The sequence below is a fragment of the Anabrus simplex genome, chromosome 1, assembly GCF_040414725.1.
Source record: "Anabrus simplex isolate iqAnaSimp1 chromosome 1, ASM4041472v1, whole genome shotgun sequence".
Classification (NCBI taxonomy): domain Eukaryota; kingdom Metazoa; phylum Arthropoda; class Insecta; order Orthoptera; family Tettigoniidae; genus Anabrus; species Anabrus simplex.
Genome location: NC_090265.1, coordinates 386,492,448 through 386,510,971, shown reverse-complemented (window position 1 = coordinate 386,510,971; position 18,524 = coordinate 386,492,448). Strand labels below are relative to the sequence as shown.

Genomic DNA, 18,524 nt, shown 5'->3' with positions numbered 1-18,524 from the left:
TTTCCAGTGTGCAGTGATAGTAGAAAATGTAACTATATGACACAGGTATTTGTGCGACATCCGATCGCGAAGTAAACTCTGAATATTTGTCAGTATGTCGTAGGTAGTGACTGCGAAAGGGTGAGTACGTCGTGGGGAAACGAACTCTAGACGGAGAACGCTCATCGCGAGGTTGATGGCTATAGCAGTAAAGGGGCTCATTTTTCGAGCAGTCTAACTTTGGGATTTGGTAAACTTTGGTTCAAAGAAGATCAGATCGTGTGAAGAAATACTATCAGTTTAAATCCATGTAACATTGAGAGCAGGATTTCCGGAACAGATTATAACACCAAGTAAAGGGGAATGATAAGTACAGGATCAGATTTAATCGAGACAAGAAAGTAAGAAAAGGACGGTTGATATAAGTCACGGACGTAGGAGGCGATAGACTTGGGAAAGAGGAAACCATGAATTTACAGTTCGCCTGATTTAACGAAATAGACTAGCTGAGATATCCATAATAATTTAGCATCACGTAACTAGCATCGCTCTAGAACGATAGAGGGGAAGTTGGATGGTGTCGAGTGATCAACAAGTGTGCAAGATTGTGTAAATATAATTGCAGTGGTTTGTTTACCAGTAAGATGGATTACTCCAGCAAGGTCGTCACACTCCTAGAACCAAGGACTGCACGAGCCAGCGACATGGAGTGAGCACCGATGGCAGGCCCCTGAAAACTTCGGGCGGGGGCCAGAAAAACATCATAAACTGTTGAGTATTGAGTTATTTTCTTCCAATGTTAGTATTTCCCCTTGTAAATAGAGTTACTGTAAAGATAGGGTTAATGATGAGGTAATTGATAGGTTAATTACCTGGAGTGGTCGGATGACCCTTGTTTAATTTGTTTTTGTAAGTAGAAATGGGAAGGAAGTGAACCAGGAAGGATGTATAGAATTTGGGACCCCTTTTAGAGGATGCATGCGCATGCTATACTATATGTTTTTTTGTTATGAGTGCTGAGAAGGATTTAAGGGGGAAAATAAATAGAAAATTGAACAGGTTAATGCCGTAAATTTCATCTGCGTGACTGCATAATACGAGCAGGGATTAGTAGGTGTCAGTATCATTAACATGTGCCTATACAGAAGTTAATGTGGGATAGTGACAGCACTAAATTCATAAAAGTAGAGACAGTAGATTGTTTTTGCATGCTAGTGTATAAGTTTGGCTGTAACTGAAGACGTTCGAGAAAATATGTGCGGAGGTTCAAACCTGGCCCACCCTACACATTAGCTAGGCTAATAAAGTAGAGATTTTTTTTTTTTTGAGTTTGATCATGTTTGAATATTATTATTATTATTATTATTATTATTATTATTATTATTTTCTTAATGTAACTTGACCAGTGTTTTATACCGATACATTTTAAGCAACAGGTTAGTGGATTATTATTATTATTATTATTATTATTATTATTATTATTATTTTCTGAAAGTAATTTGATCGGTGATTTTATATACCGATATATCTCGAGCAATAGGGTAGTATATGACAGGTACACAATCTCGCCTCAAGGGGGAGAGATTAGGGGACATTGTTCTTTGGGTTAAAGGCTGACGTAACTGTGGTAAAAAAAACGTACGACGGAAGAAATGTATGGTTGAACCCCAGACTCCTGAAGAGTTGACGAGATTTTTGGTATAAGATAGCGGCTTAATTTGAGAAATGATTCTTGGACATAATGATAATATGAGCTGGTTCGAGCAGGTGTACCCTGCATTAGCTCCATTGTATGATTTTGTTGACTCGGTTGCCGATATTGAGTGCGGTAAATGCTCTCTCGCCGCTGTGCGAAGGGAACGTTCACAATGAGTGATTTATGGCCCCAGAATGGGAAGGTCCTTGTGAGAGGGCAGATGAGGGTAGTCGCTTGGCCGAGAAGTGTTTCTTTTTAAGACGGTGCAGTCTTCTGTGAGAATAAAGACGGAATATTTACGTAATTACCACACACGATCCACCAGCCATGATCTAAAGGCAATGTAGGAATTTATGACTGTCCTCTACATGATTAGACTAATTAGGGCTTGATTACAGGACCCTTGATGGAGACGACCAGAGTCTCAGGTTCGAACCTCAATAGAGCACAAAAGGGACCGATAGCTCGCTCAAGTAGCGGGTGCTGCGAGATGAAATACAGCCATTTATACTTTGTGTTGGTGTATAATATGTGTTTCCTTTTCAGAGTGTGATCTTGTTTTGTGTTATGTACTGTTCTGCGCGAATTTAGACTTCGTGAATTTTCACTGGTAGTTGTTGGAAGTGACGGGTTCGTTGTCGAGCCTGTGTTCGTGTGATTTTTATTTCATTTGTCTTCCAATTGGTGGAGACGCGCAATATTATTGACTTTTCCATGGTTTACGTAAACATATGTTTATTCCTCCAGTATACTTTTATTTACGTATAGATATTTGGTGGCGGTAGATATAAGATAAAATGACCACTCCGGGGTAGTTGAATTAGTGTAAGTAAATGTTTAACTTCATGATATGGGATTCGGTCCCAGGGAATACTGATATTTGGAGGAAAATGGTTCGAATTGTAACTGTAAATAGGTAATCTGTGTTATATTTTATTTGTGTAACACTCAACAGTTTTTGATATCCAACGGGAGATAGACAGACAAAACCGATGGTATGAACGTAGTATGTCAACGAGATTGGTCATCCCTCGGGGATGTATATTTTTCTGTGTATGTCAAATCAGGTATCCATCAGCTTGTTAGTTCGGATGGAAGTATTCTTGCATTTGAAGTATCCTTAGGAACTGTGGTCATCCACATAAATATTCTTATGGAATGTGGATGAAGTTTAACTGATGGATGGTAGCACGGATTTTACCGTTGCTAAATATTTGTATTCAACTTGTCAATTTATATTAATTTTTCCAAGGATGTCATAGTGTATGTGTATATTTCAACGAGCGCCTTAGTAAATTTGGAAAACTTATTTGTGCTTTTTCTTTGCCGAAAAACGAGCATCCAAAAATCCTCTTCCGTTCATTGTAGGCCTTTAAGGTAGTTTATGTTTGATAGCCTCTATTTGCCGCGAACGTTCTTCGGCCCTGAGGAGTCCGTGTTCAGACCTCAGGAACGGGAGAGTAGCTCTGATCTAGCTGAGTCGAATGGTCGATAACTCTTCATGTGAGTGGATGAAGTATACAATCCCAATGAGGAGAAATCGGCACAGACCAAAAAGATCCCTTGACTATCGACTTCCGTGGAGCATGGTCCCATGTGTTCGTGACCCGAAAGGGTTGGTTTGTTGTCACATGGTCCCATGAGTCATGGGGGACGGTGGGAAAGGTTCCAATATCTCAAAACTTTAAAAGTTCACAGATGTAAGAATTTTTTTTGAAAATCCAATTAATGGGGGTTAAACAGGAGTGACAAATGGGGTGAATTTTTAGAAACGTAAAATGTTACAGACTTAAAAATTCGTATTTGGAACCTCCTGTAAAAGTAAAGAAACCCAGGTGATTTGATTTTGGAAACTCCACTTAAGGGGAACTAAAAAGCGGGTGAAATTTTAAAATGGGCATGTCTACAGTACTATATCTTAAAAAATTAAAATGTTACAGAAGTGAAAAGTAGTATTTTTTGTTTCCATTAATAATAAAGAAACATGTATTTATTGTTTTCAGAAAAAACACTTAGGGGGTGAGGGGTAAAAATGATCGAAAATGGGGTTGAATTCCTTTTATTACTATAGTGATATCTCAGAAACTGAAGATGTTACAGACATGAAATTTGGTATTTGGAATCTCCTTTAATAATAAAGAAATACCTACTTTTTGTTTACGGAAATCCACTAAAAAGGGAAAGGGGGGGGGGGGATTGAAAAATTACTCGAGTTATTTGTATGAAGATACTATAATCTCAAAAACAAAAGATGTTACAGACGTGAAAATTGCTACTTAGATCTCCTTTAAAAACAAAGAAAATGCATTTTGAGGGGAAAATCATCTTGGGGGGCAGGGGTGAAACGGAGTTGAATTTTATGAGGACAGTCGTGATAATTGGTATTTAGAAGATCCTTTACTAATAAAGATACAAGTTTTTTTCCTGGAAAATTCACTTAAGGGGGGAAGTGTGAAAGGAAGTGATTTTTTTATTATTTTTTTTTTATCGGGTTACTTATATCTCAAATCAGAAGGTAACAGACGTGAACATTGGTATTTGGAATCTCTTTAAAACATAAAGAAATACACCTTCTTTTTTGTGGGGGGGGGGGAATCAACTCAGCGGCGGCGGGTGAAAAAGGAGTTGAGACTATTTGATTTTACTGTTCATAATGTACTTGATTCTGATCATAAACCGATCATTTTTAATCTTTCCTGGGTTCGTTTTCAAGAGCCTTCTTTTGCTTTGAAGAATTTACAGTTAGATTACAGTAGATTCTCCCGGCATATCAATAAAAATGTAAACACAATTGAAATAAGCAATAGGAATGATATTGACCGTGCAATTGTTCACCTCTATAATAAGGTCAATAATGCACAGAAGTACAGTATATGATTCGTATTGCTGGAAATCCTGCGCTTTTGCCTACATGCAACAATGGTGCTGGTCACATTGTCAGCAATGAAAAATGGCAGCAGAAGTAATTTATCGCCAAGTAGCGGTCTTGCATCTTGCTGTGGGGTCCAGAACAATAAGAATAATAGTAATAATAACCTAAATTCAACTAATATCATCCATCCTAATAATAATAATAATAATAATAATAATAATAATAATGTTCTGGACCGTCGTCAAAATGTGCGGACCGCGCTGGAAACGGGTCCTGGACGGATAATGACTGCCAAGGCACCCAAGAAGACACCACGCCAGATCTCCTCAAGGATTTGAAAAATGGGAGGAACTTTGCCATCAGATCGTGAATTTTGGCAGATTATTTATATAAAATGTTAAGCATTCAATTACAAATTACAGTATAATACCATAGCGAAGCACGGGTATTTTGCTAGTATGATATATGGTGGATCAGTGGTAGAGTGTTGGCCTCCAGATCCCAAGATAGCGGGTTCAAACCCGGCAGAGGTAGTCTGATTTTTGAAGGGCGGAAAAAAGTCCATTCGACACTCCATGTCGTACGATGTCGGCATATAAAAGATCTCTGGCGACACATTTGGTGTTCACCCGTCAAATTTAATTAAATCTCAGCCATAGACGCCCAAGAGAGTTCCGGTTTACTCGGTCTGCCATCTAGTGGGCCTAGAGTAAAACGGAATGTCAAAATTGACAAGCAGACAGCCAGATGGCGTCAAATTGAAATGTCTGCACACGGTAGCTGAGGCCATACGATTATTATTATTATTATTATTATTATTATTATTGTATTCATAAATTAAAAAGTGTGTGCTGAATTATCATCTGAGGAAGAAATCGCTAAGGTAGCTGTAATGTGATGAAGTTGGAACAGTTCTATGTAATTGGAAGTTAGAAACTTCATTTTGATCCATATTGAACTGGGATTACAGTAAAATGAAAAATGTTAAAGGTCCACCTTTTCAATACAATTAATGTTTATTGATGTGAGTATATACCACATAACGTCTGAAGAAGATTGGTACTAGTTTTGACGCTCAAGCTGGACTAATTTCTCGTGTATCATATCTTAACAATTGTGTTACCACCTTCTCTGGTTTGCTTTCATTGTTTTAACTTGTTACAATTTAACTTTTAACATTAGTCCTTATATTTGCTGTTATGTGTTTTATATTTTAAGTAGTCATAGTTTAACATTTGTCTTGTAGATGCTATCATGTGTTATATACTGCTATTTGACAAGTTGTATTTTGCTCAATTGATTTGTTGGCTGATGATGACGCGAAATGAGCGTCAAAACTAGTACCAATCTTCTTTAAACGTTATGTGATATATACTCACATCAATAAACATTCATTGTATTGAAAAGGTGGACCTTTAACATTTTTCATTTTACTCTAGTTCTATGTAAAACAACAATGACTAAATTAAAAGTTTCTTCTCTCCTTAAAATCTGTTTCATGTAAAAACAATGTCAGCTGATTCAGTAAACCTGTTGTTCCCTTTAACACAAAAACTTTTAAATTATTACGGATTTACAAATGTAGATCATATTATTCAATGCCAGCCAGACTATTCAATTCGAATCAACTGTTGTTGGGTCATGTTGTGCGACATGAAATCTAGAAGGAAATTGAAAAATTATTAAGATGAATATTAAAACTAGGAAAGCAAAAGTTAGAAGAACCATGCAGAAAAAAATATACAAAAACAGACATGAAACTCATTACAACAGCTCTGTGTTTACGTCATATCATGCCTGTGCGCTGGCAAGTTGACATTAAGTCGGCAACACGTTCATCCTTAATAATAATAATAATAATAATAATAATAATAATAGTACTGTGTGCAGACATTTCAATCTGACGCCATCTGGCTATCTGCTCGTCAATTTCGACGTTCCATTTTACTCTGGGCCCGCTAGATGGCAGACCGAGTAAACCGAAACTCTCTTGGGCATCTGTGGCTGAGATTTAATTAATTTTGTCGGGTAAACACCAATGTGTCACCAGAGATCTTTTACATGCCGACATCGTACGACATGGAGTGTTGAATGGACTTTTTCCACCCTTCAAAAATCCGACCACCACAGCCGAGTTTGAACCCGCTATCTTGGGATCCGGAGGCCGACACTCTACCACTGATCCACAGAGGCAGCTACGTTCATCCTTGTGTGAGTTTGAGTAATGTTGTCGGCAGAGGGGAGCGCGGGAGGGGAGGGGGAATGTAAACAAACAGAGTGAGGAGTGGAATGTGTATGTGAGACTGGCATACAATATGGTGGTGGCAATAAATTGAATTTATTATTAAAAAAATTTTGATTTCATCATTGCCTTTCTCAGAAATTTCAATGAGGATGAAGGCTGCATTAAATCTTTGGTCCAAGTGAATGTGGATTTCTTCCCAGATATTGAGTAATTTGCCCTACTGTAAGATCCTCAATGTGTTCATATTGTTTTCAATGGAAGTATAGGAGTGATTGAAATCTTCCATGTGTTCACTCATGGCCGAGAATCTATTGTATCCTTTTGCACTGACATGTTCTCGGTAGCAAATATTAAAATTTTGGCCTGTTTACACAGAAAATACACCATGTCAAGTACATATACCATAGAAATGAATCGTAACTCACACTTACCACGCCAATTTCCCACTTTCGCCAACTTTCACTTAGCTTTCAATTACGCTCACAGACATTTCCTTACTGCCAACTTTGAGTGTACCAGCAGAATGTGAAACAATTCAAGAAAATGTACTTGAAACAAAAGCCGATGAAATTAGATGCCAAAAGATGGGAACTGCACAACCAACTAACCCAAAATATCTACAAAAAAATGTAAATCGAAGAACATAAAACTAAGACATTACAAAACAGTCATTAAACCAGAACGTCTTTATGGATCAGAAATGCAAATTTTGAACAGGAAAGCAGACTTCGAAAACAATGAGAAAAAGGAACGCAAAATCATAAGAAAAATTCTAGGCCCAAAACTTGCCGATGGACAATACCAACTCAGACGCACACAGGAAATCAAACAATACACAAATATTCACAGTGACATTAGAAAACACAGGTTAACATTCTATTGACTCATTAAAAGTATGCACCCAGAGACACAAAATGAATAGTTGAATTCTATGAAAACAGGAGTAAAGCCAAAGCAGACACAAATCGATTGGCAAAATCAAAACTGATCTGAAACATTACACCAGAATTACACCAGCAAATGTCCTCAACTGGGTAATCCTCAGATCCAAAATCCACAAATGGCAAGTTGACTGATAGGAAAGACAAAAAGAAGACTGGAACAACTTTGTCTGAAGACAGAAAGGGAAGCCCACAGTAAAAGAATAAAACGGGAGATAGTAGGTTCGAATCCCACTATCGGCAGCCCTGAAAATGGTTTTCCGTGGTTTCCCATTTTCACACCAGGCAAATGCTGGGGCTGTACCTTAATTAAGGCCACGGCCGCTTCCTTCCAACTCCTAGGCCTTTCCTATCCCATCGTCGCCATAAGACCTATCTGTGTCGGTGCGACGTAAAGCCCCTAGCAAAAAAAAAAAAAAAAAAAAAAAAAAAAAGAGCACAAAGGAAGACAAAAGCATGCCACTAAGTAATCTGCATAGTCTTAATGGGCTTACTCGCAATTGTATGTATTATATTGGCACAAGTGTTTCGTCAATTATCACATTATGGTACACGGTACGTTTATCCATATGCGTTGATATTTATTGTATTTATTCATTCATTTGTATGTTTATTTCTTTATTTATGTCTACTTGATATGCCTCATATTAAGCACAGATTTGTAATTACATTATTTGTTATGTTATGTGTTAAATTTATGTTACATTATAAAAATTGTGCAAATAACCAATAATAGATAGTCCAGAGCATTGTACCACTGATAATAATTGATAATCTTCTTTATGAATGTAAACTGTAGCTTAGAAGGTCAATATAAAGTTTAAATTTACCGCTATAAAGTAGTATGCTCTTTACTCTGTTTAGCCGAGTAATGAAGTCACAATACTTGCTCCGAACCGAACCACTCCATCCCCACCACTAGTCAATATGAGTGACAAATCTTCGAACCTTAGACAGCTTTGCTAATGACGTATGCGCGCGCCAATCATAATGAAGGAAGAACTGGTATTGCTTTCACCTAGCCTGTTTTACCAGTTGTACGGATGAAACAATTCATTTAAACTGTAAGCAGCTGCATAACTAACAAAATATAAAACTGTAATAATTCTCCTTCTTAAAACAATATTCCTGTGTTAAAAAAAGCCACCAACAGGCAGATTCGAACCTGCATTCTCGCACTCTGGAGTCCGTTGACTTGTTGCGCTTTCAGCGCAGTGTGAAATAACTCCTCATGAATTCAATGACAAACATTTGTATATCTAGGCCTATATACTGTCAATTGTATTTTATTTTCATTAAGGACTTGGTTCATTACTGTCTTAAAATACACGGAAGCGGAATGAATTGGCACATACACTTATAAATGTTGGAAAGTGCTGCGGCCATTTTTGATTGGTAAAAGGCAAAGATTCATGCAAGCAAGGGAATTATTTCATCTGGAAAATCTTGAAAATAAATATATTTCCATTTACTTTTCAAGAAATGCAAGATTTTTGCTGTACTATTGAGATGATTTGGAAGATTGAATGAATATATATGTACAATACATTTTAAAAAAAACGGAGATATTGAACCCAAATGTAAAACCACATTTCACCCCTTTTTACCCCTTAAAAATCAGAATTTTAAAAATTTCTTTTAAAATAGTATTTATGCTATATGAAAAGAAATATCTGAATGAATATAAGAACAATGTTTTTTTTTTTTTTAATGGAAGTATTCAACAAAAATATAAAATCACATTTCACCCTTTTTTCCACCCTTTAAAATAGGAATTTTTAAAAATCCTTTCTTAGTGTGCATCAAAACTATGGCAGGAACATGTCCTCAAATTTTCATACAATTTTCTCCAGTAGGTTTTGCTAAGCGTTGATTAGCAATCAGTCAGTCAGTCAGGACATCTTGCTTTATATATATAAAGATTATAAAATAACAATTTTGTCTGTACATTGGTCACAACTTAAAAATAATTGAATTTATGTATCGGTCGTGTCCACAGTAACAAGGAAATGCACTTTTTAATTTTTCGTAATTTCTGTCTGTACGTATATACATGCATCACGAGAAAATGGCTGAAGGGAATTTAATGAAAATCGGTATTTAAAGTCGGAGAATAAGTCACTACAATCCAGGCCATGAACAATGCATGCTGAGTGAAATGGTAGTTTAGAGGAAGGCCTAAAATCTCATTCTCAAATATTTATGTTATTGGTGTTCCTATTGATAAATACTACATAACTAAAGTTATATAGTATTAAAATGTATGTATTATACATGTTTACCATATCAGCTATGATAACAGAGATACTCACGAATATGGATTTTTCTTGCTAAGACAATTTCAGCACCGAGTCACAAGAAAATGGGTAAACAGAATTTAATGAAAATCGGTAGATAAAGTTGAGGAATAAGGAAATACAGTCTACGCTATAAATTATTTTATAAGATGCTCTAATATCACAGAGTCAGAAGAAAACTAAATGTGAAGGCCTACAATATAGAAAGCTCAAAAAATTGATCTCATAGTGCATTTGCACTGCTGGTGGCTCCAAGTAGTTTACGCGGTGGCCTCCGCGGTATGCACTAGCCATGCATCTTGGTGGGTGTGCTATTTACCAACTGATGAGCCCAACTTAACACACTGGAGCGAAACGCTGGCAACCGGAAACGAGTTTGCTGGAAAATGTATAATGACCAATATCGGACCATTTATATTGGTATTACCGTAGTACTGTTCGTTAAAGTGAGAAAATTTGCAGTTTTTCATTTGATCGAGTATTTTATAACATTGCTTTTAGTTGCTACATTCCTACTGAAGTCACTGTAATGACTTCTGTTGACTTCAGTTGGGATAACCACAGACAGTCTTTCTGAGAATTCCGTAGCAAAGCACAGGTACATCAGCTAGTAACCTAATAAACTGCTTACCTGCATGAGCAGAAACCTTTCACGAAGAAGATTATATTTACAAATTTTCAATATGCACCAAGCAGTTTTAATAAAGACTAAAAAGTGACATAAAACAGCAGCAATAACATGCTCATATCATTTATATCCTGCTATCAGTTTTTCACTAAAGTGACAAAAACTTTGGATATCGTGAAAATCACACATTGTATGAGAGATAACAAGACAGTTCCTTCAAACTTTTCCATACAATATAAAGCACAATGCCTAGTAAAAGCAGATTAAAGAATTAGAACTCCATGTCTGGTTACTGTACTAAGAGAAGTACAGAATCAATCAGAAGGAAAGCTGTTGTAGACATTGCAGTACCATGGTTTTAAATATTCACACACAATGATTACGTCCTTTTCTTCTCTTTAGTTAAAGGAATGGGTACCATGGTTCTAAATATTCACTTACGATGATTATGTCCTTTTTCTTCTCTTTAGTCACAGGAATAGGTACTCAGTACATTGGTTTGAGAGGTCTTTCTGTAGGTTTGACTCTAGTTGAGTCACATTAAGAATTTTCCTGGATCATCATTGTCACTTAAAATGGATTATTAGGACAACCATTCTTGATAACATCTTCCCATTGTTTGGAACATAAACAGAAGAGTATGTCATTATAGCTGTGCCGGCAAATTCTGGCCTTGTTCCGATACTTTCTTTTTTTTCCTTTCAATTTGAGCGAATGCTGTGTTGCATGGTATAAAGCTGTGCCTGCTACAAAGGAACTACTGATTTGTTTCAGTAAAGTAGCCTGATGCGACCAACCACCGTAACAACACAACCATTTTCCAGTTATTGTTCTGTACCACCCAGCGATCAGACCATATGGTGACTCTGCGTTCTTGACCTAGCACAAAGGTTACATACTGCACACGAACACAGTTGAAGATACACCATACTATCTACATGGACCCTCTTTTAGCCACGGATTCGTATTATATATGCATAGTTGTGCACTCGAGTGCAAATGGCAAAGTCAGTTATATGACGTATATTGTCTTTGGTAGAATATATTTGAATGTGCAAGAGAAGGGCAGAAAACACCTGTTGGAAATCAACACACAGCACAAAAAGGTTTTTTCTCTTGCAAGGACAATCTCCTCATGCATTGCTGTGTAAGCCATTTCGGTTTCACAATTCACTCTCACATCATATCTTTTCTTCCTTCTCGACTGTGACACAATTACTATTATGTGCAGTTCATCACATCTGGTATACCTATCAGACCTCAACAGTCCAAAACTTATGCTCTTTATTCAAGATATTACGATAAAAAAATAGAGACACTTTTGAGGTGGGTTTTTCTTTCTGGAACAACCTCCGCATAGCAGCAACACTTATATCTGCACTTAAGACATTTGTTACTGTTTTCTTTTCTGCTGTGTTGACTCTCCTGAAATGCAAAGCTCTTTCTATGGTCATTTACCCCTCTGTCTTCCTCTGGGATAAAGTTCCATCTATTTTTGTGGATAGCATAACGTTTAAATTCTGTGTCTCCATTTTTTAAATTTTCTCTTGTATGACAATGTAATATTTGAAAGTACAAGACTTATGTGAGAGAGCTTCCTAGATTCTCCAGCGCCGAAGTTCTATTATTTCCATATTTTCTGCAAGGAAAACTCACTGTCCACGATAATTCTTGAGGTGGAAACTTTTCTCCACCATTTCAAGCATGAGGTGTTTGCAATCTCTATGCAAACACATGCAGACCCGGCTCTGAAAGGATAAAAATAGGCTCATCACTTTCACATACCTAAAAATGTCTGAAAATACCATCCTGCTTTCCTTCAAGAAACACCTTTTGCGATTATCAGTGTACAGACACACATGCAAAGGAGATGTGTAACAGCATTCAAAAACACCTCATTGGATATATAACATTCTCATACTTGCATGAGTAGAAAGACATTTACCAGGTTTCAACACTCCTTTCGTGATTGTGTATGCTTTTCCACTACTCCGGAGTGATTTTCGCACATTACCCTTCCAAGAGGTAACATGAATAGACCTCCTACTTCTATTCAAAGAACTTAGTGGGCCATCTGAAACACTACACTGTCGATATCAATTGCTACATGTTGTAGCATATGCAGCTTTGGTTAACCAATGTTCCTTCACTCATAGCTCAATTTCTGAGGGGAGCACTTTAATTACAATACTACTGGTAGTTGCCTCTGGTGTTTCCCTTGCTACTGCTTCTTGTACCTTTTCTACCAGAGTTATTTCCATTTGTTCCTTCATATTATCTATTGTAGTTTCCATGGACTTAATAAATCTACTCTAAAGCTGCATGTTTCTCCATAATCCAAATTAACTTATTTACCTTTTGATTCATTGCAAAGCCATGAGAGTTTGCAATTAGTTCCTTGCAGACTCGCCTTGGGTTAAGCCCACGTATTTCCTATGTTCCCATACTCCACATCCTTTGTATTAGACAGAAGTTCCATCTGTATTGAAATTGTTATACCTCCAGAGGGTCATTTTGCACCAATGCTTTGAAAAAGGATCAAATTGGTTTTTTTTTTTTTTGTTTTTTTTTTTTTTTTTTTTTTTTTTTTTTTGGCCACCTCCCTAAACTTCCTATTAAAAAGAGTACCTTATGAGATTGCATTCTACCTTCACCTCCTACCTTTTATGCCAAACTGATTGAACTGCAACATGCAAATAACTGGCAAGAGAGAACAATCCTATCTATTCAGTTACTGAATTTGGAAGATCAAAACAAGCTAATATGTCAATAAGTTATTTTCAGACAATCATATCCAAACCAATAACTGACTGCAATTAATAATCTAACATATATTCTACGAGTATTCTTTTTAGAAAATGACTACCAATTTTTCAATTTAACTCCTTTGTGTCACATGTGAGGTGAACGAACATCTAAAACCTACCTACATTGTCACATTCAATATTCAGCAATCTAAATGCGTTGTATCCCTCCGTTCCAAAATCATGCAGTCCTGCAATGTAAAATATAATTTACAATGAGAACAATGAGTAGATCAAAGAAATAATTGAATAGTTGAAGGTGAGACTGAGAAACAGAAAGAAAAAGTGTACTATGAAAATAAATATGCATAATTCTTCTCTAAAAGTCAACTGTCTACAAGCAAAATTGTTTATTCTTAGGGATTAATACTGTCGAAGTAAAAATGTCTCCCTCTCCTGTGCTCATTTCACTAACAAACCTACTGAAAGACACTGACATTTAGTGTCTATACCATTCTCTTATTTAATGGATGAATATCAGCCACATACCTATTCCCACACAGAGGTTAAAATAAGGCCTATGGGAAACATGCAAGTGATTAATAGTGCTAAAGGTGGGGAAACAGTGAGGTGGCGTGCAGGCCACACTGGTTTAACTAACGCACGACTGTGATGTTGACTGACTGAAAGATTTGTTATTTGTCTGTATAATAGTATTTTGTAACACACAATTTACATATAGAGGCAATATAAGGCGTCCTTGTCATGCTAAACAACACTGGCATGTCGTAAATTGCCATAATTCAGACCGTTATATTGATCCTAGTGTAGTTTTTTGCGTTTAATACAAAAAGAAAGATGACAAAAATGGGTATTGGCAGTGAACAGAATGAAGTATCGTGAAATAATATATTTAATCGATACCTTGAGAATGACTGTGGTGCAAGTCATTATTAAAGCAGATGTTAATACGTCTCATAAATTCGTTGTCCTTGATTATTATATCGTTATTTAATCCGTTTACTGTCAGGGTTGGTTTTTCCCTTGGACTCTGTGAGGGATCCCACCTCTACCGCCTCAAGGGCAGTGTTCTGGAGCGTGAGATATTTGGCTGGGGATACAACTGGGGAGGAAGACCGGTACGTCACCCAGACGGCCTCAACTGCACTGCTGAACAGGGGCCTTGTGGAGGATAGGAAGATTGGAAGGGATAGGCAAGGAAGAGGGAAGGGAACGGCTGTGCCCTTTAGTTATCATCCCAGCATTTGCCTGGAGAAGAGCGGGGAAACTATGGAAAACCACTTCGAGGATGGCTCTACTCAGTTGACCACCAGAGGCTGAGTGGACCCTGTTCCAAGCATCCATGCACTTTTCAAATTTCGTGGCAGAGCAGGGAATCAAACCTGGGCCTCCAGAAGTGGCAGCTAATCACACTAACCACTACACCAGAGGTGGACTGTCCTTATTACAAAGCTAAATTCATATAATCACATAATTAATTCTGTGCTGATTCCAGATTTAAGTCTTCCTGTAAATAAATCCGAATTCTTTCCTGCAAAACATATTAAGGGGAGTTATGACAATTCTGAAACCTCTTCAGTTTTGATTTTTTTATAAAATGTAGGTTTCACATTTAATTAAAAATAATTACACAAACTGGAGATATGTAGAAATATTGGTTCAGATGTATTTTCATTTTTCTCCTATACAGTACTAGCTTTGCTACGGTTTTAAATTGAAAGTTACCTTTCAAAGCTTTACATTTTGGAAAGTCCACTGTTGGCTAGCCTATAAAATACACCCTCAGTTCATACATCAAATGGTTTTGGTGGAATGATAGCTTAGTTTTGGATGTTTTAAAACCCTATGTTATTTAACATCTAGGGCGTAAATGTGACCAACCTGTAAAATTTTGACTTCGTACTGTACCGTAGGAGGAGACGACCCTGCAGCGCAAGCTGCAGTCCTTGCGGTTACTCGTGGAAACCCCAACAGGAAGCAAGATTTATTTTGAACTTACTCGTAAAGACCCCGTAGACAGCGTTCCCAAGTGAGTCAGTGCAAGAGAGAGAAGGTTGCGGGACAGAGATGTTTGAATTTGTCACATGAACCCAATAGGGCCAACTACACATAGCCAAATCTGGGCACTCCAGGCCTAGTAGCGTGCTAATCCGAGATGTTATTTCTACACGAGTGGAAGTTTCACCGAATGCAAAACACTGGAAAATAATGATTGGAATTATGGAGCACTATTTACACCATAGCTGTGACAAGTAGGAATGTTAAAGGTTTCCTTACTGGTACTTACACCAAACAGCCGTTGGAAAGGAGTAGCCGGTACACAAAGACAATCTCTAGCGAGAGTGGGGAAGTACCAAGCCCAACAGAAACTGGAGGGCGCTATAAAGGATAGACAGCCGTGTGAGCGGGAGGCTAGTTGATGAAAGACAGGTGTATAGTGCGTGTCGCTCGTATCAAACCTCGAGACAAAGTGTCTCTAACAAAGTGATTAGAAAGTTGTAGTTAGGGAGCATTTTCTGTGAGTAAATAAATATCATAACTAGATTGAGTTCTTCAATTTACTGCAGTACGTGTGGCATACGGACTAGTTGTGACCGGGTATCATACCCATAATAGGCTCTATTCGTGGTCAGACTAATTTCATAAGTAGCAGATTAAATTACTAACATCTGGCCTAGCTCGCGGCATTATATGCGAATACATACAAGGCAGTGAAGAAGAGTGTCATATTTCATCATCCAGTTTCCAGGATTTGCCGAGGTTCGACAAAAAAGAAGACGGTATCCATAATGGCGTTCCCAGGACTCGAGTGCCAGGCTTCAGGATCTAGCGCACATAGTGCTGGAATGTGCTCATTCCACAACACTGACCTGGACGACGCGCTGAGGCAATGACAGAGGATTTCAGACGAGTTGAACTGCATTTAAGCATGACTTATAGTTGTAGATTTGACTCAGGGCCTTTTCAGTAATGTAAATATCTAAACTGTAACTTTCAAATGCCTTAGGCACGTTTATTTCAAGTGTAGGTTAAGTAATAGCTTGGGGCTGACTGCAGACACCAGCCATGTGTTTTATTAGCTTTGCTTTAGATGGTATGAGGGTAATGATGGTTTAGTATAAGTGATTTTGTATGTAGATTTCTTATGTGCCATGTATGGACGAGAGGGTTATATTGGTGTCCTAGTCGTCAAAATGAGTTGGAGGTCAACTTACCTCCAGAGATTCGAACAGGGAAGAGATGACATAGTTAACAGCTTCAGGATGTGCATGATTACGTATGGGGTATGTTTTTCAGTTGCAGTGAGACCAGGGAGAGATTTACGCCATTGTGATTCAGAGAGGTCTTTCATACGATACAACAACAAACCAATCTCTACTTGTTGTATGGGATGAGAAGCTAGAGGGGGTAGATGCGTGGCCGGAGAGAGCCACGACGTGTGTGACACCGCAGTGAGATGTGTGAAAGTAGCCTGAGGAGGCTTAGACACTAGGATAGGCCAAGAGAGCCTAGATTCGAACCTATTTATTACAGATGCGAGGCGTGAGGAGCCGTATAGAGAACAGGCTATCTCATTGAGAGATACGATTTATGTATTTGCGTACAGGCTGATACGAGGCCTAATTGCGATATTGGGACACACTTTGATGTGCCATAATGAGATACAACTTTAGCTCAGAGAGCCACCTCTCTGACAATGTGATGAAAGACGAGAATGCTTTCAAGAGCCCAGAGGAGAAAGGTCTGTTGACCCCAAAGCAGGTAAAGACTGTAGAGGTTGGCCGACTGAGCCACAATGAATGAATGAATGAATGAATGAATGCGGTGTACACACAAATCCGTTATCCAGATTGAGGCAGGTTAGTTTCTGTGTGCGTGTAAAAATATTTCGCCTTTCACTTTCTCTCTCCAAGGCTGACCAGAGTTCGCTAAGTTAGCCAGCAAGTACCCGCCATGCGTAATACAGGGCAGTTGACATCCAGAGCCATACAGGTCTTGCGTTCGAGACCAAGGAGTCCAGACGATGATGTCCAATATATATATTTGTTTTCTTTTTCAGGATGTGTTTATTTTGATCTTGTGTATGATTTTCTCCAGGGGGGGGGGGGGGTATTTTTCCCATTGTTGTGTACATCGTTGATTAAGGGAATTACAACACATGCTGGTTTGAGGTAGTGAGGTTCTGCTCCCTCTCCAATTTGTTCTGGGCGGATCCTGTGATTGTAAATTCAGTGTTCTTTTGGGGGTATATGACAGTCCCAAGCAAGAGCTCAATATATTTGTTTACTGACTACTTCAGAATTGTTTGATCAGGCCGAGATGTGCAAATCTATAATTACAATTCATGTCAAGAGAAGATTCAGATTGAGGCTACGTCCCATAGCAGTTTCATTTATCTAAATCCTACATCAAAAACACAATAATACAACCGTATCCCACTATGATAATTGGGTTCGAGACCCGTTTTTGCTATTTTAAACTGTGAAGACGAATTTTATTGTAAGATTTTTGTAATTTAATTTTCTTTTATTTGTGAAGATTATCTTTTTTCTTGTGCTTATTGTTAATAAATCTTTCCACCATTATATTTCTACGAGTTCTCATTTATGAATAATGTATTCTAGACCCTGTCCTAAGATTTTAAGTTACTTTTTAGATAGATTTTTTGACCCATACCTTTATGTCCAGACAGTCCACGCAGATTCTCCGCTGAGCTAGGCAAAATGACGGACAGGGTAAGTTACAGTACGTCGAACAGCAAGTTAATGGAGGATGAATGTTTTGTTTTAGGGATAGAATGTTTTTAAAATATCTCTTATTTTATCATCTAGGACATAGAAGACCAACCTTCATGTAAAATTTTAAGTTTGTACGTGAAACGTTTTTAGAAAAATGAATAGCCTATTGTGATTGTCTGCCGCCTTCTACACTCCTTGGTGGAGAAACATTGTGAAGCCACGCTGAGTGGCTCAAATGGTCTTTCTGAGCCCAAGTTGACAGGTTCCATCCTGGCTCAGTTCAGTGGTATTTGAAGGTGCTCAAATACGTCAGCACTGTGTCGGTACATTTACCAGCATGTAAAAGAACTCCCGCGAGACAA

The 18,524-nt window shown here is 37.8% G+C and overlaps 1 protein-coding gene across 6 annotated transcripts in view; it reads right to left on the bottom strand.

Moving 5' to 3' along the window:
* The window catches only part of metro (membrane palmitoylated protein 7-like protein metro), a 225,935-nt gene that overhangs the window by 202,884 nt on the left and 4,527 nt on the right, over nucleotides 1–18,524 (bottom strand). For 4 of the 6 annotated variants that reach the window (XM_067134964.2, XM_067134962.2, XM_067134967.2 and 1 more), the window contains exon 3: nucleotides 13,585–13,653. The exons of the other annotated variants lie outside the window; for them this stretch is intronic. In XM_067134964.2, coding sequence (XP_066991065.1) covers nucleotides 13,585–13,653 — 69 coding nt within the window. The remainder of the gene's footprint in view (nucleotides 1–13,584; nucleotides 13,654–18,524) is intronic. 6 annotated transcript variants of the gene reach the window in all.